This window comes from Dufourea novaeangliae, unplaced genomic scaffold, assembly GCF_001272555.1.
Source record: "Dufourea novaeangliae isolate 0120121106 unplaced genomic scaffold, ASM127255v1 scaffold8, whole genome shotgun sequence".
Lineage (NCBI taxonomy): Eukaryota > Metazoa > Arthropoda > Insecta > Hymenoptera > Halictidae > Dufourea > Dufourea novaeangliae.
This window is the reverse complement of record NW_015373923.1, coordinates 826,991-853,236: the sequence shown is the minus strand read 5'-3', so window position 1 is coordinate 853,236 and position 26,246 is coordinate 826,991. Positions and strand designations below refer to the sequence as shown.

General features: G+C 35.8%; 6 protein-coding genes across 6 annotated transcripts in view; 2 read left to right on the top strand and 4 right to left on the bottom strand.

The window, feature by feature from the left end:
* Window positions 1-9,268, bottom strand: part of LOC107194528 (low-density lipoprotein receptor-like) — a 48,869-nt gene extending 39,601 nt beyond the window's left edge. Inside the window, exons 1-2 of the mRNA XM_015584170.1 lie at window positions 9,181-9,268; window positions 1,195-1,317 (exon numbers count right to left, since the gene is read on the bottom strand). Of these exons, the coding sequence (XP_015439656.1) occupies window positions 1,195-1,317; window positions 9,181-9,268 (211 nt within the window). The remainder of the gene's footprint in view (window positions 1-1,194; window positions 1,318-9,180) is intronic.
* A 1,434-nt stretch (window positions 9,269-10,702) lies between these two features.
* LOC107194809 (WD repeat domain-containing protein 83) lies at window positions 10,703-12,141 on the bottom strand. Its single transcript, XM_015584512.1, has 5 exons — window positions 12,115-12,141; window positions 11,929-12,007; window positions 11,600-11,843; window positions 11,253-11,479; window positions 10,703-11,167 (listed from the first exon to the last, which is right to left on the bottom strand). The coding sequence occupies exons 2-5, from the start codon at window positions 11,999-12,001 to the stop codon at window positions 10,797-10,799; spliced, it is 915 nt and encodes a 304-aa protein (XP_015439998.1). The 5' UTR covers window positions 12,002-12,007; window positions 12,115-12,141; the 3' UTR covers window positions 10,703-10,796.
* A 754-nt stretch (window positions 12,142-12,895) lies between these two features.
* LOC107194907 (josephin-2) lies at window positions 12,896-13,897 on the top strand. Its single transcript, XM_015584620.1, has 4 exons — window positions 12,896-12,949; window positions 13,041-13,255; window positions 13,364-13,544; window positions 13,643-13,897. Exons 1-4 carry the CDS (start codon window positions 12,896-12,898, stop codon window positions 13,895-13,897), a joined length of 705 nt encoding a protein of 234 aa, XP_015440106.1.
* A 1,355-nt stretch (window positions 13,898-15,252) lies between these two features.
* Window positions 15,253-17,613, bottom strand: LOC107194819 (probable cytosolic Fe-S cluster assembly factor GJ13047). Its single transcript, XM_015584522.1, has 8 exons — window positions 17,546-17,613; window positions 17,158-17,229; window positions 16,997-17,092; window positions 16,747-16,902; window positions 16,403-16,673; window positions 16,078-16,326; window positions 15,633-16,010; window positions 15,253-15,562 (listed from the first exon to the last, which is right to left on the bottom strand). The coding sequence occupies exons 2-8, from the start codon at window positions 17,221-17,223 to the stop codon at window positions 15,321-15,323; spliced, it is 1,458 nt and encodes a 485-aa protein (XP_015440008.1). The 5' UTR covers window positions 17,224-17,229; window positions 17,546-17,613; the 3' UTR covers window positions 15,253-15,320.
* Window positions 17,614-17,961: 348 nt separating this feature from the next.
* On the top strand, window positions 17,962-18,541 carry LOC107194947 (dynein light chain 4, axonemal-like). The gene is made up of 2 exons (XM_015584657.1): window positions 17,962-18,021; window positions 18,293-18,541. The coding sequence occupies exons 1-2, from the start codon at window positions 17,962-17,964 to the stop codon at window positions 18,539-18,541; spliced, it is 309 nt and encodes a 102-aa protein (XP_015440143.1).
* A 1,606-nt stretch (window positions 18,542-20,147) lies between these two features.
* On the bottom strand, window positions 20,148-25,953 carry LOC107194731 (trafficking protein particle complex subunit 8). The gene is made up of 10 exons (XM_015584404.1): window positions 25,578-25,953; window positions 24,556-24,997; window positions 24,230-24,475; window positions 23,653-24,156; window positions 23,001-23,520; window positions 22,736-22,921; window positions 21,943-22,650; window positions 21,697-21,856; window positions 20,523-21,603; window positions 20,148-20,424 (listed from the first exon to the last, which is right to left on the bottom strand). The coding sequence occupies exons 1-10, from the start codon at window positions 25,732-25,734 to the stop codon at window positions 20,157-20,159; spliced, it is 4,272 nt and encodes a 1,423-aa protein (XP_015439890.1). The 5' UTR covers window positions 25,735-25,953; the 3' UTR covers window positions 20,148-20,156.
* Window positions 25,954-26,246: the final 293 nt, after the last annotated feature.

The window sequence follows — 26,246 nt, the reverse complement described above, 5'->3', positions numbered from 1 at the left end:
ATATTATTTAACATCTCTTGCATTTAAAAAAAAATAGTTTTACAAATTAATTGTAAAGAATTAATTATTAACTATTTAAAATCTGCGAGCAATCCCAGTGTCCTTATAACTGTCACTGTTCTGTCTATTTAATTGTGTTTTGTAAAAGAATCAATGTTTAAATCCTTTAACGATCCCTGGTCGTCCCTCTCGATTTTGAAATAAAACCCCTCGCAGTTCGGCACGCAATTCGGTCAAATGAAACCCGCCTTCCGTGAACAAATTTGCGAACGAGACCTGACACCTCTGTGCAATCAATAACACGGACGAACTCGCACCGACAAAGAGAAATTACCACTAATCCTTCCATTCGGGCGACAGAAAAGTCATTTCGAAGTTCCTCGGAACGTCATCACGAGTGTGCAGGAAAAGATTCCGGGCTTATATCCGAGAGAACCAGCTACTCTCGCATATAACTTCCGGCTATCCATATTTATGAAGACGAGCCCTGAGAACTTCTCCGCGCTTTTCTTTAAAAGTCTCCTCTCTCCCAAGAAATGATTTTTTTTCACTAAAACGAAAATCATGGTCCTCTCGTACACCATCCATCAATGTCATTGAAGGTTGTACGAACACAATTTCTTGTTAAATGCTTTCAATCTTTTTGAACGCTTCGCTTCTTCACTAACATAACTTATACTAATCTTGACGGATTGTTGTAGGTCGTTAAACTCGTCGGTAAAGTGGCTATCTGGTTACCGACAGAAAAAAATATAGCATTCCATTTAAAATAACAGAATTGACACTTTTTGTATCTCATTAACCCATTCCAACGGGATGAAACTATTGTTACTATACACCGGCACCGACAAACAATGCAACTTTTGTAGGAAACATTTTTATGATATTTTGAACATGAAAGAAATATTTCTCGTGATAAAGTTAGATGAGACATCCTGTCTATATGTATATGTAATAAATATACAAATTTCCAGATATATACCCTGCTTTACCCGAAAGTCCAATATAGATCGCGTCACGATCCCACTTTCTGTTTCTTTTGTTTTTTTTCCTTAACGCCGAGACACGAGTACCCGTATTTTATTCGATCTTCATACGGAAAGAGGGTTCAGTATCGGATACCCCAATCCCGATGTACGTACAAAGTGCCACGCGACGATACAAATTTGAATATAACCGCGTCTTATCGCTCACCTTTGCATTCCTCCTCGGTTTCGTCGGAATTGTCTAGGCAGTCGGCTGTATGGTCGCAGACCCACGAGATCGGTATACATCTATCATTCGCACATCGAAATTGCTTTAAACTACAAGGCTTGCCTGAAACGAAATAAGAAAAAAGAAAATGAAATGTGTAGGTCGGATCCAGGAAAAGCGACGAGACAAGCGTTCGCCGAGAAGAGAAAAAAAATATAAAAAGACAAATAGAGAATCGTGCAAAAATAAGGGGCGGGGTAAAAACAAAGGGTAAATTTGTCGAATAACAGCCTCCTCGCGGATTTCAATGACCTTCCAATATATTGTCAAGGTCATCATTCTGAACAACTTTTTTCTATACAGATACAGTAAATGAATGAAATGTGTGATGAGTTCAGGGGGAGGGGAGGAACCCACGTTTTTACTTCGTTAACATATATGTGGCACATAATATATAAATATTGTAAATATTCACCTATAATTTAAAAGGAAATCTTACCAAATATTTTTGCAAATATTTTGAAAACCAACAGAGATCGCCTATTATATGTGTAGAAAAAGTTGTTCAGAATGATGACCTTGACAACATATTTGAAGGTCATTGAAATCCAAGAGGTTCGACAAGTTTATCAAAAAAAGAAAATTTACAGAAATAAGAGAAAGAGAATGAAAGGAACGGGGAAAGAGAAAGAAAGAGACAATGACATGACGACACGACGGCAGTGATGTTCGCGCGCGCGCTTCTTAAAATTTTTCAAATTCCACGAGCTGTCTGAATCGGCGCGCGCGACCTTTTCTCTCGTCACGCGCCCAGCCACTGATTTGGATATTTCTCTTGTCCAATAACGTTGAAATAACGATTCTGGGTTCAATCTGGCGATAATTGACGCGGCGAGACAATCGTTCCGTGACACCCGGAAAAAAGAAACATGGCGGACGGTGAACCAATAAATCCCCCCTTCTCGTCATTCCAATTCGAATTCCATCAGCCCGTAGCATGGCTAATAATTCGATGAAAATATCCGATCTCACCGATCGCCCTGCCTCCTTTCAATTTCATTTCAAGCCGGACTCCGTTCGACTGAAATAATTATTCCCGCTATTTTTAAAGCTACCTACTCTCTCGTCGATTAAGTGGTCTCATCATCAGCGACTGATTCGACGAGGGTCGGGAGAAAATTCTTTCGATGCCGGAACTTTTGGCGGAATTTTGTTTTGTAGAAAAGAACGAAAAAAAAAGAATTCGCGAGAGCTTCGAAACCCGGAGGATCAGTGGAAAACTTTCTCATTACGATTCATCGGAACTTTTTTGTTCATTCCCTTTCACGCTATATACGGGGTGCTCGTAACAGTATATCTTCAGATTTCAGGAATATTATGCGAATTAGAGTAATCGAGATTTTTCGAAATATCTAGCATTACGTGAGAAATGAGACATCAGTAGGTACTATCGACTGTTTTCCATTAGGTATGACCCTCCGAACATGGTTTTTAATTGTAAAAACGCAAATAATATTTTATAGGTAATTTGAATTGTAGTAAGTGGTCAGTATCCTGCAGGCGATGTTTTTTTTAAAAGTTCTGTTTTCGAAGTTCTCAAGGTCATCAATGGTTTTTCTCAAATAATATTTTTTTCCTGTTGCATCGCGTAGCTCGTGAGAAAATACATTCAGATACGTACTATGATATGACCTTTAAATGACCTGTAGTTATTTGGAAAAAAAACCGATGACCTTGAAAATTTCAGGATACCGACCACTTAATACCATTCAAATTACCTATAAAATATTTTTTGCGATTAAAAAAGATATTCGGGGGTCCCACTTAAATAAGACACCCTGTAGAACTACCCACAAGTAACGAAATATTGTACACCTGTATCTACCATAGCTGTAAGGAATATAATTAATTTCTCCGTTTACATGTTACATGGAAATCGTTCGAAACTTCAAAAAATGCACTGTTCCAGCTAAAAGCAATATTTACAGAACTAGCCAGTAATTTTGTCTACTTCGGTAGTTCTAATGTTAACCTGGGGGTTTATGGACCTCAGGTAACAATAAAAAAAAACTTTTCGTTCGTAACTGATTTTCATTCGAATCCCCTTTATCCAAATAACCAATTTTCCTATTTCCCCTCCGCAGTAATGATTCGTGCCGTACGGTAGCCCCGTAGCATACTGTTCAACCGAACACGAATTTATTGCCCACGTTGCGTCGCTATTTTCTAGGGGACAGTCGCACTCTGGAAACACTCCCAATATACTATCGTGTTCGTGCAGATAATCGAATACGATATTCCAATGCAGTGGACCCTTCCAGAGATAATCTGGGCTACTATTCACTACAGAAACAATCCATAGATTTCACACAAACGTTGCCTACGATTATTGTTGTCCTCAAAACTTCAGAAAGTTTCGCCGGATGCAACGCAGACACGACTGATTTTCGAGCGGGAAACAAGAACAGCTGCGAATAAACTTTTATTCTATCACACGAAAATGGATTTTATTTGTTTCCCTGCGCCCCCTCGTGTGCGAAGCGCCGAAACGACTGCCCCCCACTCGTTTAAACTTTGCTGGACCTACGCGGAATCGATCTTCCTTACCATCTGCCAATCTATGCAAAGTAACGAATGACTTTTGGATGTATTTTTAACGTTTATAATCTTCCTTTGAAGTTCTATAGCCTATTGACACGTTCACACTGCCTTGTGATTTCCCACGGTTTTTATTAGGCGACGATTTTAACGTCAACGTACGATATTACGTGTCTTTTGTTCAATGCAGTTGTAATTTATGGTAATGGTACCCGTTCCTCGAAACACGTGTGAATACTTAACACATTACCTACCGGCGGTTGTAATAAGTTTTTTTTGTAGATCGAATGATCAACTGCCAAGAAGCAACATTGCTCGAAATAGTGATGGCCGATACAGTGTCGATATTTCATGTGACGATATATTCCAGTATCAATACTTAACCTGCAAATATTGAAATTTCTAACGTTAGCCTTAAAGAAAATAGACCAATCACAAGCTCCCCATAGGGTTTGCGATTGGTTGATTTGTTTTCCACACTGTAACCTGACAATCTGCCTTAATACATACCTGCTTAAATAAATAATTTATTTTCAGTTTTGGATTTTATTACTTCTAGTTGAATTGCAAGTGTCGATACCGATAATATCGATATTTTATTCCCGATATATGTGTATTGATACTCTAGGTGTCAACACGTATTGATACCAAATATCGATGCAATTCAAATGTATCGCCATCACTAGCTCGAAACATTTTCTTATTTGAACAAAATTCGATCACGTTCTCCGTCCATCGATCATACTGCCATATTTGACGCGCGTTGCATAACAAGGTAGTGCCCCTTAAAACACCATGCACGTTACATCCGGGGTAATCGTTGCTCAACTAATGGCCGACATTCGACGTAATGAGCGAAACGTCAATTGCACGTCCCTCCACGACGACGGTGAGAACGAAAAGGCCGGACGCGCCGAAAACGATGGATGAATTATGTGTGAATTATGGTGTAATTTGTTAACGCGTTCGCCGATTGTCACCCAAAACTGTTATCGGAATTTTTCACGCGGCTCCCCAGAAGCCAAAAGTGAATCAACACACGAAAGAAAAAAAAATGGAATTCGAATTTTTTGAAGGCCGAATTCAAGGGTAATATAAATTGTAATTTTAGGTTAACGTATTCTACGTATTTTTTAATGTTAAATTCAGAAGTTGTAATAAAGTTGTAATTTATGTAAACCTTGACCGATATACTCTGGATTACGATGCATTCAATTGAGAAATTATACAATGTTTGCGAAAATATATAGGGTGTCCGGTTATTGGTGTCAGAAAGTTTGCGGGTTGACTATACGAGTCGAAATAAAACGAAAATCAAGAATGACGAAATTTTGTTGAGAGCTTTGTTCTCGAGTTATTAACAGTTAAAGATTCGGAGTCAGAAACGCCTGAAACCAGGCAATCCGTTGTGCACGAGCGGTAAGCATAGAGGCCATAGAGGGTGACAGTGACGATGCGTACACTGGTGTCGCCTGAACAAAAAACACGTCTTTACCTTTGTAACCGAAAAAGTGATGTATAACGACTGAACGCAAGCCTGAGTAATCTTCTTATGACGCTTCGTAAAAAAAAAGCACACGTATCGGTACACGACATTAAACCTAAAGCCTCTTGCGTAATAATTTACCGACTAATAATAGTGGAGTTATAAGTTGTAACTTGCGAACTTGTGTTGCACAAACAATTTTTGCAATTTTACAAGTTGAGTGACTAATGCTATTTTAAAAGTGTTCATCGCACAATGAATGGGATTTTACAAGTTATACTCAATCTACTTGTAAAATTTTTACAAGTCTTCGAAGACTGAGTTTTGTTTAGAGGATAATGTTTCTGACTATTGATTAGTGAATTTTTTATTGTTTGTGTTCATTGTTAGATGTATCAGTCACGTTGATCTTTTTCCCACTATTCACTGCTAAATTGTCCAAACAATAAGCTTGTATGCTCTTTAATTTTCGTATGCACGTTAAGTACATTAGTTTGCATTTATCTTCACGTTAGCCTATTTCGAATAAAAGAGAACACACTTGACTACATTAATCACCGATTCGCTTCTGTCAAGGTAAACATAACCTCAAAATGTAAAATAGAATAATCAGACTTGTAATTTGTAAAATTTACTTGTGGAACCCGGCTTGTTTTATTAAAAATTACTTGTTGCAATTGTACAACAGAATTTATTACTTACTGATAACTTGTAGCTTGTGACTTGTAAAATTTCACTAATAATATTACATAGTTCAATTGAATAAGAGGGTCCTGATTACTCGTTCATATCCACGAGGAAGACCACAGCATACACACACACACGCAAACTAAATATTAAGTAAACCAACTTAAACTAAAACTCACTACATAAATTAAATTAATGCTATTAAACAGATAGTTACTCTTCTACGAGGGCTACAATACGCGGAGACTAAATAGATGTGCTGTCATTGACGACTTCCACCGTACTAAGGAACCGTTACTCGAATCCAATGCAAAGGGCAAAAAAGTAATGAAAAAAATGGGGGAGGGCTTGTTTACTGCCAAAAATAACAGCGAAGACGATCTGGTCGAGCAACAAATAACAGCGGGAGGCTTTTCTGACCCCAATTCTTCATTGTTCATATCTTCAAAATAATGCCTCACAATTTCGTCATTTTTAATTTTCGTTTTACTTTAACATGTAGAATCACCTTGTAAATTTTCTAACATTAGTCGAACACTCTGTGTACGTCTATTTCAGACAGTGATAGAAAGAACGTGCAAACCGAATTTCACAAAAAAAAGGATAGATTAATCTACGCACATCAGACAAACATACGGTAATAATTAATTTAATTGTATAAATTAAATATTGTTTCTTGTAACGCGGCGTAAAATAACGTCCCTTTGTTTGAACCGAACAATGTACAATTTCACAATTCAGTGCATCCTAACCAAAAGTACGTCAATCATAATTCACACTGATGTAAACGACAATTAGTACTTAAATTTCTGAATTTCCTACCGTAATGAAACATCGTATCTGACATTTCAAACGAATGGTCAGTAACTTCTATAGATACAAAAGACTCGTCAAAGCTAATCGCAAGACAGATTACCCCTCGAATAACGTTGAAAAGGTACCTTCGAAAAGTCGTTCTTCAAAAAGTCCTCAAAACGTCAAGTTTGAACACCAGTGTAACACAAGTACCTACTTCAATGCCACTCGGCAGTTTACTAATTGTAAATAATTCATTTCGACCGTCGAAAAGTGTCATCCACGCGTAAAAGGAACCTGATTATACTATCGAACGTGTCGCCATCTGCGTCACACGCGAAAAGACGAATATCCCAAATGAAGAGACGCAAGAAGCGTCCGCATGAATGTATGAATACGATATTCCGTACAACTTCCTTGATAGATCGTATTAAAAGTAACATTACCTCCACGTTCGTAAAGTGGACGACTTTATCCATTCAAGTGGTGGATTATGAAACAAGTCTCGCGATCTAATCAGCTGATTAGCCGACTGATAATACACTTCTAAATCTTTTATATTTCAGGGCTGCGCGATATGGCGAGTTCTAAAGTAGCAAGGAGGAAGGAAAGGGATCGCGAAGTGGCTTTTCGCGTCAAATTTTCAACGTTACACCGACAGAAATAGGGATGCAGGATATCAAGGATCAATATGTGTTTTTACATAAATGGAAGGCTTAGATTGCAGCCCCCTGCAAAGTGAGGACTGTAGCCCCCCGCCCCCCTTGATCCGATGATCACAATGGTGATCGATAAAAGTGACACTTGACGTACGATCCGACATATTTTTTATCCGTTATCTAAATACATTCAAAACAACAAAGGGTGACAATCTGCCCAAATACATAAAGCAAACTATGCCGTACAGCCTATCCCTTGATCGTATTAATCAAATTTAAAAACTCCACATCTGTGATTTTTTTTTCTCTGAAAATAAAATTACTCAGTACAAGTCGTGTTTCCAAAGAAGTTTCCTGTTATACATCTGATACCACGTCTCTGACGTGAAAAGAGACGAAAGAAATGGAGGGGGGTGGGCATAAAGGATCGGTTTTCTTTGAAAGTAAGGAAATAAATTCTTGCGTGAGTTCCCGTATTGTTTGTGATAATTGCATAATCGGGAAAAGGGAAATGAAACGAAAACTTCAATTGTGTACACACCGAATGCTTGTCCTCGGATTTCCAAGGATGTCCGGACTTGAAAGTGGTGTATTATTTTGGCTCGTTCATACCGGAACCGTTAACATTTTGGGTTGCTCGAAAAGTTTGGACACTTTCGACGATACATTACAAAAACTGAATCAACAGAATTTACGCAGCAACCCAATAGGTCTACGTATAAGTTCGAGTCACTGTGTAAATTGATGACGTTAACAAGTACCGTACGTTCCTTTTTTTTATTAAAATTCTTTTTGTTCGTGTTTGCGTCAACGTTATAGGCACCTCCATGCCAAGGAACATTTAGTCAATATATTATTTATATAAGATATTCTGCATTCCTACCTTCCATTTTGATGTAAATTTAATATTTCCTTAGGAAGGAACTAGAAAGATTTTGAAATATTCCAAAAATGTCGAATGGTTTCAAGAACGTTCGGTATTCTGCATTGTAAATCTATGATGAAATAAAGTACCTATAATCTCCTTCAGAATTAATTTGTAAACTTATATTGATAGAATATGTTATGCTTATAAATTATTTGACACTTTCTTTCCCCGTATATGCCCCCCCACCCCCATTCGCACCGTCCAACGTTTCTCTAAAATAAAACATAGTAACTTACGAACCGCTTTCATTGTACTCAATATAAAATTCCTAAATACCGATGAAATATATTATAAGTCAGCTATTTTTGATTCGAGGATTCATTATTCTCATTTTAGTATGCATTGCTCGACTTCATTACTTTATTGTCATATTAAATAAAACGTGGCCAATACTGCGCCAGAATCGCACCAAAAGCACAAGAGTGTGCCGAGGTCTTCACGTGCTTCCATCTATCGCGGTCTTCCCCCATTTACAGAGCAACGTATCTCTCACGCCACCAGCATCCCCCTCGTAGCGATCGCCGAGATATCGAGCTCCGCGCGTCAGATATTCTTTCATATCGGCGCGATGTTCACCCTTTTCCCGCGTTCTACGGTCTAACCGACCAGCAAGAATGTTTCCGCCGAAAATGCATGCGAAATATGTCGGTTATGTAAGCGACACACCGGTGCAAGGCACATCCCATATAATGTACTCTCTCTGTCATTCAACAAATGTTGCATGATCGCATGCATTTTTCAACGAGACACCCGTTCCCCACCACCTTCAACCCACCTTTCTCTATTTCGTTCTTATTGGACGTCGAAAGGAAAAGAAAAACAATGCAACTTACTGTCAGAGAAAACATTGGCCGCCGCGAAGAAGCCGAATATAGTCAGCAAGTGCAGCGGCGAAAGTACCACCAGACAGCTTCGCCCCATAACAACCCTCGTTCCTCGCGCACCCGTCTTCTTCGTATCCGCCACCCACCACTCTTTCAACCACTAACACTGAGACACCGTCGGATCTTCGCGATTTCGTCTCTGGGCGGTTCGTAACCGTTACCCGATCACAGAAATACAGCCTTAGATTTTTTTCCGGTGACTTTGACAGCCGGCGAGCCGGACGGGAAGGGGGGAAGGGGATCGATCTCAACAACAACAACAACAATCCTCACTCACGGTGTACTGAATGATTACTGGGAAAAGTCTGGCAAGACCACGCGGCGGTCCAACAGCCTCCACTCCCGCATCGGGCGAGCCACGGATTCCCTCGATTGTGGTAGGTGCAAAACAGCCGACAATTGAGAGTGGTTGCGTACTCGAGTACAGAATAAAAAGTGTACTCCACGGAGTGGTTGAGACTGGCAGGCCCGCCCCGTGTGCGAGCACCTCCGTGGTGTCTCTCCTGCTGTATATCTCTTTCTCTCTCTCCCGTTTCTTCCGTCTTTTTCATTCGCTGTACGGAATCCGTCGGCCTTTCTTACTCCTGCGCAGCCTATTCTATTTCTCTCACGGCTATACGGACACCGTTCCCTCTTTTTCTCTCCCTCACCCGGGTGAGATGGTGGCGACCACTGATTCTGACGCACCGACATCGCGCCACCTGCGCGCGCAGGTGCTTCCTCTCGTTTCTTTTCGTACACCGATCTCCTACCCTCTCTTTCTAGAACGCACGTAACGTTACGCTCGTGCGTACCGTAGCCTGTTTTCTTCGACCCAGCGTAACCTAACCCATATTCGATCTTTTTCATGCACAGCCGGAGAAACGCTACGCGTTCGTAACGCGATGATATTTTACAGGAAAGCTGTGGTTTCTTTGTTAGGCGTAGCGTATATTAAATAATAAAATGCTGCAAAACTGAAACTATTAAATAGTGTTGCTACCGTGAAAATGATCCTCTGGCGCTGGATTCGAACCACGCGATGTTTAGGTTCGCCGCGCTACTGGTCAAACCCCGCTGTATCACCTCAACCAACATTGTCTTTACATAATATTTTTATAATTTACCGAAGGTGGAACCACACCTCTCTCTCGTGTATATCACACTAACATTAATTGTTTTTATTAAATATCCCTTACTTGCTTAAAGCAAAGACGTGGTAGAGGAACTTTATTATAACATAGCATTGTTACTTATAATATTGTTGTGACGTTTGAAGCTACGAAGCTGGCTTCGCGTTATAACTGAAGATGCCTCTGACTCCGAGGATCGATTTGTGAATCAGTCGATCGTTACGCTGACAACCGCGAATATTTAAAAAGAGAGTCTCTGATATGACATGAAAGAGAACAAATGTACTATAATCAAGTTGTACATATTTATATATAAATAACGTTGTACAGTTGTACAGTTATAAATAAACGTTGTGTTGTGTTGTATTCTATAATAAAACTGTTATGTCGTGTGGCGGAACGCCACAGCGTAACAATATATAATACACATATTAAAATGTTCTTTATAAAGCACTATTCTTGCACTGAAGATTCAGTGCTCCACATTACGACAGTGGGTCCGTTCGCAGCTAAAAAACAATTAGTCTGTGGATGTACACTCAAGGACACTAGAGGATGTTTAGTCGGTTTAAAACCGGAAAGTTTGGCGACTACTTTTTGAGAAACTAGGTCCCAGATCCATAGTTTTCCATCGGCTGAACCAGAGAGAATACGAGTATCTTGAACATCAACACTTGATTCCAGACATAAATTATCTGCAGAGTGACCTGTGAATTCTCCAAGCAATTCTCCCGAATCTTTGTCCATTAATCTGACTACAGCATCTGCACAACTGACCACTATACACTGACCATCTCGTGTGAAATTAACACATGTGACTGCATCTACAATGTATTTATTATATATAATTATAATTAATATTTGATACACTTATACTTTGCCTAGGCACATTTTATGACATTTACCAACCTCCCATATAATCTGCATACATTTCACCAACACGGATATCGTATCTGCGTATTTTGCCATCAAATGAGCCTGTTAGAATTTCGTGGTCCGACACCCTGACACCAGAAATAGAATCTTTAGCTTCGCCTAAACATTGCACAGGATCCTGAACTTTAGAACGCACATCCCAACACATAACTGAGTTATCTCTTGATCCAGAAATAGCCATAGAAGATTCTTCATTAAATCTAATATTAGAATGAAAATTGACTTCATTACATTTGGATTAACTAGTATATAATTTGAAAATACTGGCAAACTATTCATTAGATAAATAGGACTACTCATTTCATGCTATTCATGCATACCTTACTGTATTAACAGGACCTACATGTCCTCTAAAACGACGAACAGGGGTCCCAGTTGCTACATCCCAGAGAATAACTGATTTATCCAATCCACAAGAAATAATTTGACTACTATCGCAAGATGCATAAGCATCCATTACTTCGTCTCCGTGTCCTCCGTATGTTTTTAAAGTAACCCCTCTGTGCGGATTCCATAATTTTAATTTTCTATCAGACCCACAAGTTAAACAGTAAGTCCCATCGACTAGAAAATGTTAGATATAAATATACATTTTTTCGTAAAAAAATCAATACCAAACATAAACAGACCGACTAAAAACTGTACATACCACTAAATCGTACAGCTCGGACAGCTCCTTGTTTACAATCTATTTCTCTTAGGAGTTTATATTCAATATCCATTTCAAGCTTAATGGGAAAAATGTCATTTAAACATAAAACGCTTTGAAGATATTAACTGTTCTAATAATTCAATTTTCCTATAACAATGGTGTAGCATCTTTAGAAGATCTTACATTTAAATTCCAAACAAGTCACATCAGTTCATATTCCTATATGGATATTTGAGTTAACCATACAATATATGACATCTCGCGTTTAACAGGTTGACCAATATCAGCGCAATTTTTTACAGTGGAAAAATATCGGTAACATTACAATTAATACAGTCGTGAAATAAAATATATAATTAAAAATCAGTTACTTTACGGAAAGATTACATTGCAAGTTTTGAATACTACGAACAGTTTACAAAGTAGGTACTATAATATCTTAGCAAGTTGTCCAAGAATCTCCAATCAGCAATATCGTTTTCTAGTTTACATAACATCAGTAGACTTGGCTAATCGTAATATGATACTGCGTATCGTCATTGAACACTGGCGTTTACGAATTATAAAAGTGAATGTAATTGTAAATCCGTCTTGTGATATATCCGACAAACTGTAATTATGAATGAATGTAAACGAACTACAGATATAATATATCGATATTTGTCGGCGTTAGTATTCATTGATTTGTTGTGAAATAGTGTTGTATTCCGAAGTGGCAGTATTTGTTTTCCGATGCAGTATGTACTTCAGTTATAATTATTTTATGACTGATACAGTCTGCTATTAAATATTAGCGAATAACTGCTTCACTTTGTTGACAGAGTTACGAGATACTGAAGACTATCAGTACAATTATTGGAAAGTACTTTAAGTTTCATTGTACGATACAAGTTCCAGTGAACAATGCAATTTATTCACTGGTAAAATTGACAGTATAACATAGAAAGAAAATTATGTAAATAAAATGGTTGCAAATACAGTAGCTGATATGACTGGATCCATATACCATGAAAGACAAGTAACTTATCAAATGTTTTAATTATAATTTTATAATATTAAAAACTATATTGATCCATAATGTATGATGTCTCTGTTGGTATCTTTCACAGGTAAAAGAGCTTTGTGCTTTACATGCATTGAACAACTTGTTTCAAGAGAGAGGATTTAGTAAACAAGAATTAGATAAGATTTGTTACAATTTAAGTCCAGACGTATGGATTAATCCTCATAAATCATTGTTAGGGCTTGGTAATTATGATATTAATGTTATTATGGCAGCATTACAAGAAAAAGGACGAGAAGCAGTTTGGTTTGATAAACGCAGGTTTGTGTACTAAAAAAAATTAAAAATACTTTTTATCAGAATAGTGCAAATCTTTTAATTCATTGTATAGAATTTTTTGTTTCTTCAATGTTTGCAATGATTTTTCAGAGATCCACAATGTCTATGTTTAGACAACATTGAAGGCTTCATATTGAATGTACCAACAGAATATAAATTAGGATTCGTATTACTTCCTTTGAAAAGGCGTCATTGGATTGCCTTGAAGAAAATTCATGGTGCCTTTTACAATCTCGATTCGAAGCTTGATTCTCCACAACTCATAGGAAAGGTTGGAAAAAAAATATATCTAACACATTTGCCTAACTAAGATAAGCAAGATACAAATAATACGTTATTACATTTAATTGACGATTCTTGTGTTATTAGGATCATGATTTACTCTTGTATCTGAAGGACCAGATAGACAGCAAGGAGAAGGAGTTGTTTCTTGTTGTGTCAACAGAAGTAGGTAGTAATCAAGGATGGTTAATGAATACTTATGCAAACAATGAGGGGATCAGTACAGATCATGATTCGGTTACATACATTGAAAATGGTTATACAGGTGTAGACTTGAAAAAGGAGGAGTCCAAAGAAATGAATGAAAATGAAGAATTTGTAGATAATAAAAATTCTAGGTAATTCTTTAACACGTTCACTGTCCTGTGCATCGTACGTGATGTACAGCCATTCTTCCTGTTCTTGCTTTACATACAATGTATACCTTAAGTTACCTTTATTGTTTCGTGGGATATACAAGTGGGAAGTATATGCTAGACTAGGGCAGTGAACATGTTAATTTGTCTAAGTTATATACTTGATGCTTCAGGCCAAAATACATATAGAATGGAAGCAACAATAGATCAGAAAGTTTTCATTCCGGGGAATTGAAAAAGTTGAACGCTACATATAAATTTTTATGTATAAAAAAACAATTTTCGATTCTGATTATGTTAATACATAATGCTAGAAGGTTGTTTGTTTAAACTGTGGTTTTGTTATATTCTAATTGTGATTATATGTTTATTAAATTAAAAAAAGAAATTTTAACAAGTTGAAATATAGATAATATTATGTGTCACTGATTGTTGCTTTGAATACGATGTTGTGACAAAACTGTTACGTGTTACTTTAATTATAACTATAAAAATAAGTTAATATTTGTAATATATAATCGTCTTTAACAAAGTCGAAATAAATATTTGTTTAAACGTAATAGTGCTTAAAGTATTGTGTATAGTAACTGTGTATAGTATACTCTTGTTTAAAATGGATGTCATTGTATTAAGTAGAACTATTTCATGATATTTCTACTTTCATGTCTGGATTATTTATAATTACTTCACCAGTATTATTAACTACAAAGTACAGTACGTTGAATCACTAATTCGTTTACATTGTATGTAAGTTCGGAAATAACACATTATAGTAAGAAGATAAAATATTCCTTTACATGCAGAAATTTTAGAATATTATTTCATAACATGTACAAAGTAGAATTACACTATTAAGCAAAAAGTATATTGCTTTCCTTTGGAACGACTATTGTTTTTTTTTTTAATATTTATTACTAGTCACGTTAGATTACTGCATTAAAGAATATGGAATACTATGAAAGACAATCTTTTGCATTTTTAACAAATATATATGACTTTGTAAATTTGATAAAAAAAATAGTTGGTATACAAACTGTGTACCATTTTATATTTGCTGTACATTTTAGTGTTATACTGAAAAGACTTAGTTATAAGATGATTATTTATAAAGAAAAAAAAGTATAGTTTATGTTGGCTGAGCTGTGTTTTACTTTTTGTAAAGTAGTTGTATCTAATAAATCTATTGTTTAATTAATACACTACCATTGCTACTATCATTGAATCCCGAATTTATGTTTACATATTTACTTATTAATAAATAAAGTTTTATTTCATGGGTTATTTACAAAAACTTTATCATATACATATTTAAAGCATAGATTTCATGTTCCTTTTAATATTACAAAATATTGTAAGTACTAGAGCGTTATGTGATAACCTAACGGTAAAATGAAGAATATCCACTGTAATTACCACTTTATTGCGAGAGCTGTATTCATTTTTTTAATTTCATGGTACTGTGTATGGAAGTACGCCAAAGCTTTATCCGTGTACTCTCCTCCAAGCCAAGTTTTATACAAATTCTTAACAACCTGATTTTTATCAGGATCATTCCGAGGAAGTTCACGATATGTAGATTCTAATTTTAGTGCTAACTCGCGTGGCTGAATATTATTTAAAGGTCTAATTTGTGCACCTCCATTAAGACATCCTATTAATTATATTGAAATTATGAATACACCATATTGCCTTTATAATACTACAGTTTGAAGGAAACTTACCACAGGGACACGCCATAACTTCAACGTAATCATATGGGCATTTTCCTCGTTTCAATTTTTGTACAAGATTTTGTATGTTCCTGAACCCGTTAACGATAGCAAATGTTAAAAGCGTTTCTCCATCCTTCTGAAACGACGCTTCTTGAAAGTCAGGATTTCGGAGACTTTTAAATTCAACGTGTATACTTGTCTCTTCGAATAAATGTTTCGCGGCATAACGGAGAATAAAATCCGCATAACCACCAGATCCTGAGCCATTATGACCATAAAGGTCACTTTTCATATTATCAATTTGCGGTCCGAAAGGTCTCTTAATTTCTCTTTCGTTTACTTCGTTTAATACCATGTTGTATTCTCTGAACATTTGTTCCAGTTCAACTGTAATAATTGATGTAAATAAGTATAACATGCATCTGTATTACGAGTCACACTAGCAAGTACGTACTTGGAGTTATTACGCAATCCACGTCTCTGGAATTTCTTTCTTGGTTGTAAAAATCATCTCTGGATGCCTCTAATTTTTTATCGTAACAAGGCATTAAAGTAACATGATACACTTGCTCCGGTGGAAGACCCATAGATTCAGCTAAATGGTATTTAACCAATGATCCCATAATTTGTTGAGGGGATTTCGTTATACTTATATAAGGAAGTATAAAATTTCCATGGGTTTTTTCAGCATAGCATACCCAACCTATATTAAAAAATATAGAAATACGTAGAACCATTACACAGTATAAGTTTATTACTTTCAACGCTGCATGCGTTACCTGGACAAGAAGAAGATAACATTGGTAGTTGAGTTTTTACACCACTTTTAGCTGTCTTGTAACGTTCTACGAATTCTTTGGCAGACTCCAGAAGAGCAAAATCATCAGCTACAGTCATGTCCAGAACTGCATCTGCTCCTAATTGATAAAAATAACCCGCAAGTTTGCGCAATGCTTCTTCTGGATTCAAATCATAACGTTCTGCTATGGACAAGACTGCTTGCACGGAAAGGCTGACCACTATGTATGTAGAACATGTACCATCCCCACTCTGGAACATGCACATAAATAATATTACTTTTGAGTTACATGTATTGTGAGCTGCTAATTTCAATGATGATTACCTGACACTGAGACACCTTTTCTCTAAATACTCGTAGTAATTCTTCTTGACTTTGTTGCGTAACTAGTACACTTTCTGCCGATGTAATACAACCACTACAAGCTAAACAATCGGCAAGTGTGATTTCAACTTTTTGTAATTTTTCTGATAGCCCAATCTAACGGAAACAATATAAATAAAGCAAGATAAAAGTATATAATGATACAGTATGTAAAGTCCATTTTAGAGAGATATACAATAAAGTAAAATACTTCATTAAGCACCGAAGGAGTACCATCTTCCTCTATTTTTATTTTTGCTCCAGTCTTTCTTTTTGATACTTGAATTTCAATTGGCTTAATACATTCCTTAAAAACCAAAATAAACTATTAGTAACAATACATATTAGAAGAAATAAAATTAATCGAAATACCTGAGATGGAGTGATAAAATCATCCAAATTGGTTAATTGTAATGCTCCGCTAAATCGCGATGTCATGTTTGTCTGAAAGAAATAGTTAAATATTACATTAATACATTAAGCATATTTTATATTAGTTTTATTTAAAAAAACAGAGATACACAGTTTAACACTATCGAATATTTAAGTGTTTTGATTTCATGAAATAACCTTTATATATAGAACTGTCAAAAGTGTTTAATAATTCAGTCTGACGTTTCTCTAGGTTTGATACAATTTGTATCACGTTCATATGCCTTTTTTATTCATTTAGAAACTGTATTTGCTTAACATTGTATAAGTAATTAGAAATCTTACAAATTATCAAACTTTCCGGATTCGATCACCACCTTTCACCCACCTTTTCTAATTGAAACCATAACCCTACTTGAAATTATGGAAATATGAAGTATAATACTTGAACAACAATTCCTCGCGTTTGAAAGAATGAAGAATATTAAGAAATATAATGTTTAATTAATTTGAAACATGTTTTTAAATATTTACATTGTCTCATAAAGTTAAATAATTTTTTATTTTTAGTTAAACTATTGTACTAAATACGAACTATATTTTATATATGTAGATTCTACACTGTAGAATAAATAAATTTGAAAAATGTAACCCCTAAGCCCTAAGAGAAGGCCACAATTGAGAGCCCCTGCGTAGGGGCTGAGGGGTGAAACGTGCGCCTGGAAGACGGCAATTTCTACATTGTCCCCGATAATAGGAGCAACAGTACCTGATCCGTCTTTTATGTAATTTTAGTTTAAAAAAATGACTGAAGTGAAGAAAGATGATGTGGTTAAAATTTTGCATACGTATCCTCTTTGCAGAGTAAGTAAAATAAAATTCACGCAAAGTGTATTTACGAAATATATTGGAAAGAAATGAATTTAGCTACTGTCATCAAGGTTTGATCAATAGAAGAAGTTACACACGGAAGATAGGTAGTTTTCGCACATTCAGAATTCTTTAAGTGTTATAGAATTACTCAAATTAATTATATAGTAGTATATTATTGTATTGTTATTCTTAAAATGGTATTATTTCGATACAATATTTTTCCGAATATAGTCAATGTTTATTTAACTTGTTATATTTGTAGAAATGTGATATGTCAGATGAAATGAAGCAGGAAGCAATGGAGCTATGCGTTACTGCAGCGGAGAAATATGCAGATAATTACGAAAGCGTATCTCGTATGATCAAAGAGACAATGGACAAAAAATTCGGCGCTTCGTGGCACACTGTTGTGGGCGAGGGCTACGGGTTCGAAATAACTTATCAGCTCAAACACCTGCTGTATATGTATTGCGCTGGGAACTTAGCGATATGCATATGGAAATCAGCATAGGAAAGTTTACAAAAATTGCTAAACCTTATGGATATGCGAACAAACGTACAAATTGTCTCACTATGGTTTTCGAAAAGAATCATTAATTTTATATAGAACGATTTCTATTCGAAATAGCAGATTGAAAGATCGTACAAACAGATTTACCGAAACCATTATTGCAAACGTATGAATATACAAACTAATAACTTATAAGAAATATCGAAATTTACACACAAATACACCTGCGTATATTTATATTATACATATATATCTTAAAATATCTGATGGATAAGAATAAATGAAAAGAAATTTATAATTTTTCTACACATGGAAAAGTATATGCATATATATGGGCAAAGAGAATGTTCATTTTCGTAGAAAGTTACAAAATACGGAATATTTGTTTAACATATTTAATTTGGTTTTGTTTTATATATATATATAATTGTTTTGTTTCATTATCACTCAATGTTATTGTTTAGTTAATATATTTTACGTGATTCGAATTGTCTGTATGTAACTACACTCATATAACTTAACTCAGGAACCTTCTTGCCACAATGTTATTTAATACTGACTATACGAAATGTAAATTATTCTGTATAAATAATGCTAAGTCAGAATGTCAGTATTGTTGCATGTGCGCTTGTGTGCGCGACCATGTGTAATCTATACACACAACAGTTTATACATTTATAACTTATTACTTACACGATTCAGTGTTCTATATTTCTATATTTATTTATGTAAAAGCGTTTAGCAAGATTGTTGTGTGATGTTAAATGTATAAAATATAAGTTACCATGCATAAGAAATAATCAAAAGTGTTATTGTGTTTTAATGGTTCCCAGTGTTTTGAAAAATTTTTATTTTGTAAGTTCTGCGAATAATTAATTAGAGATATTATTATACAATTTGTGTAACTTAACTCTGTATATAGACTCATATTACTTTCATAACTATATTTATTCTAATTATTTGATATGATACTCATTGGGTTTTAAACATTTATTCTTATGTTTAACTACAATGTTACTGTATCAACATGTTAATATATGTTTTCATTCAATGATTTAAATTTTTTATTGTAAGAAATTTATCATTTATTTTCATTTATATATTGTTCACAGCATTCCGTAATTATACGCCCATAAATGGTTCTCCCTATGCTGCTTTAAAAGATATGAAATGCTGGTCCAAAAAATATATTTATGATATCGTTTCCATAATTCAATTTCGACACTTACTCGAAGGGTCATAACTGAGCATATTTGTACATAAAACGACTTTAATGTATCGATTTATAATAATATAATCTACAACAATCTTTTCTGACTGAACTATATCCCATCTGGTACAGGTACTATTGACCACGCTGTAACAAATATTTAATATATTCAAAAACATATATAAATTCACTTATATTCTAATATATCTGAAAAAGATACAAAAGAAAAAAAAATGGGACGCGTTAAATAATACACATTATGTTCATAATTAAAGATATAATAATAGTAATTTGACCCTATATTAGATATTTACATCACGTTAAGGAATGATTATAAATTACATAAATGAAATTAATTTATTCCATTATTTAGTATTCATAATAATGATACCTTCGTAGTTTTAATTATTTACTATCACCATTAATAATACATATGCTCTCCATTTTCCATTTCTGTAAGATGAATTCCCTAGTATTTACAACTCTTACAGAGACTTCTACACGCGCTGCTAAATCGTACGTTCCAGAGGCTGGAAGTACAGCTTGTAACTTTACAGTACTGCTGGCAAGTGGTTCAATATGAGACGAAATCGCCGAATGACATGCGTATCTATAGAACGTAGACGCCTGTGGTGAGTATACTTGTGATTTTATATTTGGAAGATGCGTGCCACTGCAAAGGAAGAAAAAAAAACAGAATAATTTGAATATTTATCAAATTCCTCTTCACGTGATGTTTATAAAAAATCGTAGAATGTTAGTAATATTTACCTGCTAGTGCCGATTGTACTGACTTTAACGTCAATTTGCGATTCTAAATGGTTCTGTATGTACATTATCACTGGAACGAAGCACAATCGATTTTGATCGAAATTATGCGAAATTTGCCTAGCGTGACTCAACGAAAAGGAAATGATGTTTTTCAAAAATTCTGTTTCTAATGTTTGCTCTTTATTCGTCACAGTCGACGAATCGGGCACATTTCTATCCGGTCCGAATATTTTCAACCGTCCCTCGTATTCGTTCGGTTCAAGTTGAATTTCTTTAGGATGCTTGTAAGTTTTATTCAAATACTCGAGGTCGAGATGATGTTGACCAATCACGTGTCTCGTAACAACTCCGCCTTCAACTGCTCTCGCCTGCCATTTAAGGATTAAAGTGGAATTTAATGTCACGGCAGCAGACAAAAACGGCTGCTCTGCATTTTGTAGCGACCGTTGAAATGGCTGTTGTGTATCGATCGAATTTTCATTCACATCTAACGATGGTATATGCCGTCTTTGTATGAAACTAATGTATGGATAATTCTGTGCATTCGACGCTGCGCTGTCGGGTTCTTGAGTGAGGAACACGTCAGAGAATACTGACTCGCCTTCGCTCTTCTTTCGTAACTTGAGCATCAAATGAAACATTTCCTGAGGCTGTATTTTAATCTCGATTGACAGGACAGACGAACTGAACACAGACCACGTGTCACTTTGGAACAATACTTTCGATAATACGATTTCATTGGTAATGGAATCATGAACGTGGCTTGCATTTTTAACGCACACTATTAAGTTCAGTGTCGGCGAAACATCCTTAAATAATACGCTCCTGGTGGCGATCGCGCTGATCTGCACCGAATCCAAAACCGTGAAATGCCATGTGTGTCTGCACAGTCGGTATTTTATCGTGCTCTTCGAATCAATGTTCTCGTAGTAAAAAAGTAAGTCTAAACGATGATCACCTTTCTCATGGGGTGCACGCATCCATAATGGTATTGTGCAACTCTCGCCGACATTTAATGTATTGGTATCGAAAGGTAACGGAATTTTCGTTATAAGTTTGTTACTTTTCTTTGTCGCGTACTCTGAAATAAAAAGCAATACGCTAATGTAAATTTATCGATTGTTTTTCTATTTAACGCTGTAAGAATAATGCAAAACATATTAATTAAATTTACCTTGTGTATTCACGTACTCTTCGCCCAATGAAAATAGTTTTGCATCTGTGGACGCTAAGTATACATTTGTCAACGGTGCATTCCCTACATTCCTTAATGTAACGTCTACTTTTTGAATTTCACCACATAATATCTTCGAGGTTAAGTTACTGAAGTAAACCTACAAAAAAAAAGATTGAATTTTTGTGATGAGAGTGTAAACATATTAAAGATGTATTTCTATTTAATAAAGCGTATTCGTGTTACCTGCAGACACGGTGCCTTTTCGATAACATTCATTTCTAATCTATAATCTACACCGTACATATTTGTACCGGGTTTTTCTTTAACATTCTTTAGTTTAGGCCCTCTGATTTCAAATAACCTTTTTCCACTAACAGCTATCGTTGGATTAGATAAATCATAGCTTAAACCCAACACTTTTAATTCTCCTACTTGTTTTGGTACAAGATACAATGTTATATGTTGTCCACAAGTTGGTTGCAAAATAATTGTTTCTATTATCTGCGCTTCTATCGGTTTCAAGCTCTCTAGCAGCTTTATTTCGTTTGTAACTTGTCCATCGGCAGAAGTGAACAACCATAACAGGGTGATATTAGACAATGGCAGCGGTATGTGTAACGGGTTATACAACTCGATACAAAAATGCACCGGTTCATCCAAAACCGCGTTTGCTTTCACGGTATTGTTACTTATTTTGGAATATAACGCAACCAATGGTTTCATTATCATAGGTGGCGATCCTTGAGCTTCTGTTATTAACATTTCCTCCATTTTATACCATCTTACATCGTCGCAATCTTCGGTATTAAATGAAAGATGGCTTGCTGGAATCTTATTTTCATATGGTTTCGCTATAGGGCCATATAATACTTTAATATTATCGCTATTTACCAATGGTAAAGGCAAGGTAGGAAGCTCGTGACCATTTGATAAACCTTCCTGTAACAATAACTATAATACATAACGATTAACATTGAATGAATTCAGTGCACATGATGTAAGAAACTATTTACAAGCAGTAGCAATAAATACGCACATTATGGACATTTAAAAAATCATGTAAAAATTTTGCCTGCTGCGGAGCTCCTTGCTTACTGTAGGCATTTAACAACTTCACAAATGCTTTAACTGCTTCGCCAACTTGTTTCAATAATGCTGCTTGTGTACCGATAGTAGAATGTATATGATCTTCAGCCAACGACCAACCCCTTCCATCGTACACCTAATAAATAGATACGTAAACGTGTAAGAAAAATAAGATCCAGCTACTGTATTATTTTTATTTAAATAATTAAAAATACCTGGTACGCTTGTTGGTAACATCGTAACGAATGCCTCTTTTGGCCTGCTTTCGAAAACCTGTGACCAGCAAGAACAGCATGAAATGCATACTTTCGCATCATTTTCGGTCCAATAAAGCAATAGGCTGCTTGTTCCAGCAAAAGCGCGGAACGTAAGTCTGATTTTTCGCTGGTCATACGAATCAATTGTTTGGCCGCTTCCCCGTACAAACCTCGGCCCTTTAAACATTCAGCGCTGAGAAGCGTTGCTCTTGTCGCAAACTGGGGCATTTTACAACTGTTCAGATAAGTCAATATCGCATCGTCCATATATTCGAGAGTTTTTCTATTCGTTTCACCTTGCATGAATGCACTTAAAGCAGCCATTTCTAGAGCACCTGCATAATAAAGCCAAGCTTGATCCGCTGCAAAATCTCTCTTCGCGCTATGATACGCTTGGTAAGCAAGCGAATAGTGACCGAACATGAAACACAAGTCACCTAACCGACGTAACTGTAATTCTGGAGATTCTGTTGTATAACTGAAATCCAAAGAAGCTGGATCTTTATATATTTGTATATGCAATTTTCACAATGTCTTTCATATCTAACACACTACATGATTTAGGACTATATAGAAGGGACGGTACGTAAATAGTTATAAAACAACATACATTACAGCATTCGACGGAGTGGGTCCTGGTATACCAGGCTTATTTGTCCCGAACCATCGTCTTGTTGCGCTGAAAAGTGATCTACTGACACCTTTCTTATTCGATATTACGTCGTTCAATAGACCAATTTGTTTTTCTACATATGGCAATAAACTTTTCAAACAAAATTCCGTTATTAATGTTCGTAGTCTTTCGAGATCTTGCGTAGACAATCTAGCACCATGTTGGGTAGTTACGTAACTAGGAGAATCTGCCCAAACATTAACATTGATCGGCGTATCACTAACTGCTTGTCCTTTTGTATGTACAACAGAACTTAAACTTTCTGTATCCTCAACAGTCGGGCTTAAAGGATGAACCGTAACGGAAACAGCTTCTTGTCCAACTTCTAAATGTGTATTTACTGATTCGGATACTCCGGAAGAAAAACTAACAGTACTATTTTCATCCGGAGAAAGCAATACAGAACTTTGTGGGGCTATTGGAGTTCCAGCTTGGCTTGTCCTAAAGTACAAAATTTACAGATACATTTGGAGAACTTTCAAAGAGATGTAATGCACTTTATCTAGTGACATACTTCTCTGTGTCTGTAATAACTTCACTCGGCATGGAAGAAACACCACCGATATCCGCAGGCGTACGGGGAGAGCTACTTTGCCCACTACTTACGGACGTATCTGAAGGCTTCGCTAAAAATTGACTCCAAGGGTCTGGCAAATGAGTATTGTCGTCAATTTGACCTGGTGGTCTTGAATTCATTTGTAATAAAAAACAATTATTAGCACCGTAAATATTTTTCATTTCTGTAAAAACTATTTCAGCCCTACAAAGATCACAAATGTCATTAGAATAAATGGACTTATTGACTTACAAAGAGTTGGAAGATAAGATGAAAATACGTACTTGTTCCTGTCATCCTGTACAGTATCATGCACTAAGATGTAGTATCTAAGCGTATTATTATTGAACCATTTCGGCAATTTCCCAGGTATACTCAGATGTAACTGTGCACCCATGTTTTGTATCTTCTCCAACGGATTGTCCTCTGCTGTAGAAACAACTATCATACAAGCAAGGAAATGCTTAGTGAATTCATGGTCTGATGGGAATTGAACACTCAGAAACATTTCTCTCCACGCTTCGAACCAAGGAACTGAGACAGGTATATCGAGCTCTGTAGTTCCAATTCGAATGGAAGTTGTATGTTCACACATAACTGAACCGACTGCTTCGTTCAACATTTTATTAGCTGCACTTTCTTCGGGTGGGTGGGCATTAACATCTTGTATAAAAAGTCGAAGATTCCTAACAGTCACAGTATTTCCTTGTGGATCTTTAAAATGACCTATAAAAATAAAAAAAACCACATTAATATAAATTAAGAAATAAGTAAAAACACTTGTATATCTTTGCGCAAATGTTACATTGAAGAAAATTGAAACTTGTTCGCCAACCTTAAAGCAATAAAAGAACTCTGTCTTACTTAATTAAAATGATTTATTAATTGAGTACAATCCTGCTAGCATATCTTGGAACCTTCATAACCCCATAGAAAGTTACTTTCACACAAAATATTTCTGTAAAATTTAAGAGGTACAAGTGCTTTTGTGAACCTTTAGACATACATTCTTTTATCAAACATTCTTGTCACACTTCCTTTAAACATATCCACAGATATTAATAAACTTAATCACACATTACTTATTACAATCAGAAATCAATAAGATAATCCAATTAACACAATGTAATAACACTTTCTCACTGTCAATCAAAAGCCTATTAATAGGTTTCTGGATGGCAGTACTTAAAGTATGTATGTCGTTTATAAGATATTCAGGTTTGCTAATCCCCAGGATGTCAGATACATCAGAAGTTTCTTAAGAATCATCGAGAGAAATGATGAAAAATAACCGTGAGATTCTTACCTTCGGTATTTAATTTGCAGAAGGGTTGCAGCAGTTCGACGAATGATAAATTGTTTTTTTGACAAGTGGCATCAGCCGCGGTTGAACAGACCGCACCAATTTGCGGTGAAAAGGCATTGCTTATAAATTCGCGAGGGGTTAACTTACACTGAGCCATGATAATTCCTACAAGTTCTACTTGGGTGATCGAGGTTACGTATTACTAAAGAATTGGAATTACACAATGATCATTTTGGTCGCGACATTACTATCCTTTATCATCTCAACAGTCGAGAGAAATCGAACTTTCAACGCATCCCAAAGACGTTCCGATAAACATCTCTACCAAACAGCTGTTTTGTGGATATTTACCCGTGAAGGGTAAAAAATACATGGAGATGACACATTTTATACATATCACTATATCAGCCGGAAGTGCTTGTAGTATATATATATATATTTATTAGGAAACGACATTATTACGAATGGCGATTGTTTGGTGCTAATTTGCAGTCACTAATTAAATTTTGAAGAAGGAAAGGAAGACAAGAGAAACAATTTTTGTTTTTCTGCTGAGGTTGACAGATTACACTCAAGTGTGACGATCACCGTGACAAAACTTAATCATGGGGACATTTTGGGTTAAGATATTGGTTTTTATACGCATCTAATTGAATGAAGAACTTGTGA

What these genes read in the sequence shown, in the direction of transcription:
- LOC107194809 (XM_015584512.1), bottom strand. Translation starts at nt 12,001, where the DNA reads ATGGATATTGAATATAAACTCCTAAGAGAAATAGATTGTAAACAAGGA. An exon ending in GGTCCTGTTAATACAGTAAG is followed by an intron (nt 11,480 to 11,599) that starts GTATGCATGAAT and finishes TTCTAATATTAG; the next exon opens with ATTTAATGAAGAATCTTCTA. An exon ending in GTATGCAGATTATATGGGAG is followed by an intron (nt 11,168 to 11,252) that starts GTTGGTAAATGT and finishes AATACATTGTAG; the next exon opens with ATGCAGTCACATGTGTTAAT.
- LOC107194907 (XM_015584620.1), top strand. Translation starts at nt 12,896, where the DNA reads ATGGTTGCAAATACAGTAGCTGATATGACTGGATCCATATACCATGAA. An exon ending in GTTTGGTTTGATAAACGCAG is followed by an intron (nt 13,256 to 13,363) that starts GTTTGTGTACTA and finishes ATGATTTTTCAG; the next exon opens with AGATCCACAATGTCTATGTT. An exon ending in CTCCACAACTCATAGGAAAG is followed by an intron (nt 13,545 to 13,642) that starts GTTGGAAAAAAA and finishes TTGTGTTATTAG; the next exon opens with GATCATGATTTACTCTTGTA.
- LOC107194819 (XM_015584522.1), bottom strand. Translation starts at nt 17,223, where the DNA reads ATGACATCGCGATTTAGCGGAGCATTACAATTAACCAATTTGGATGAT. An exon ending in CTCCTTCGGTGCTTAATGAA is followed by an intron (nt 16,903 to 16,996) that starts GTATTTTACTTT and finishes TGTTTCCGTTAG; the next exon opens with ATTGGGCTATCAGAAAAATT. An exon ending in GGATTGCGTAATAACTCCAA is followed by an intron (nt 16,011 to 16,077) that starts GTACGTACTTGC and finishes CAATTATTACAG; the next exon opens with TTGAACTGGAACAAATGTTC.
- LOC107194947 (XM_015584657.1), top strand. Translation starts at nt 17,962, where the DNA reads ATGACTGAAGTGAAGAAAGATGATGTGGTTAAAATTTTGCATACGTAT. An exon ending in ATACGTATCCTCTTTGCAGA is followed by an intron (nt 18,022 to 18,292) that starts GTAAGTAAAATA and finishes TTATATTTGTAG; the next exon opens with AAATGTGATATGTCAGATGA.
- LOC107194731 (XM_015584404.1), bottom strand. Translation starts at nt 25,734, where the DNA reads ATGGCTCAGTGTAAGTTAACCCCTCGCGAATTTATAAGCAATGCCTTT. An exon ending in GTTATTACAGACACAGAGAA is followed by an intron (nt 24,157 to 24,229) that starts GTATGTCACTAG and finishes TTTGTACTTTAG; the next exon opens with GACAAGCCAAGCTGGAACTC. An exon ending in ACTCCGTCGAATGCTGTAAT is followed by an intron (nt 23,521 to 23,652) that starts GTATGTTGTTTT and finishes TTTGGATTTCAG; the next exon opens with TTATACAACAGAATCTCCAG.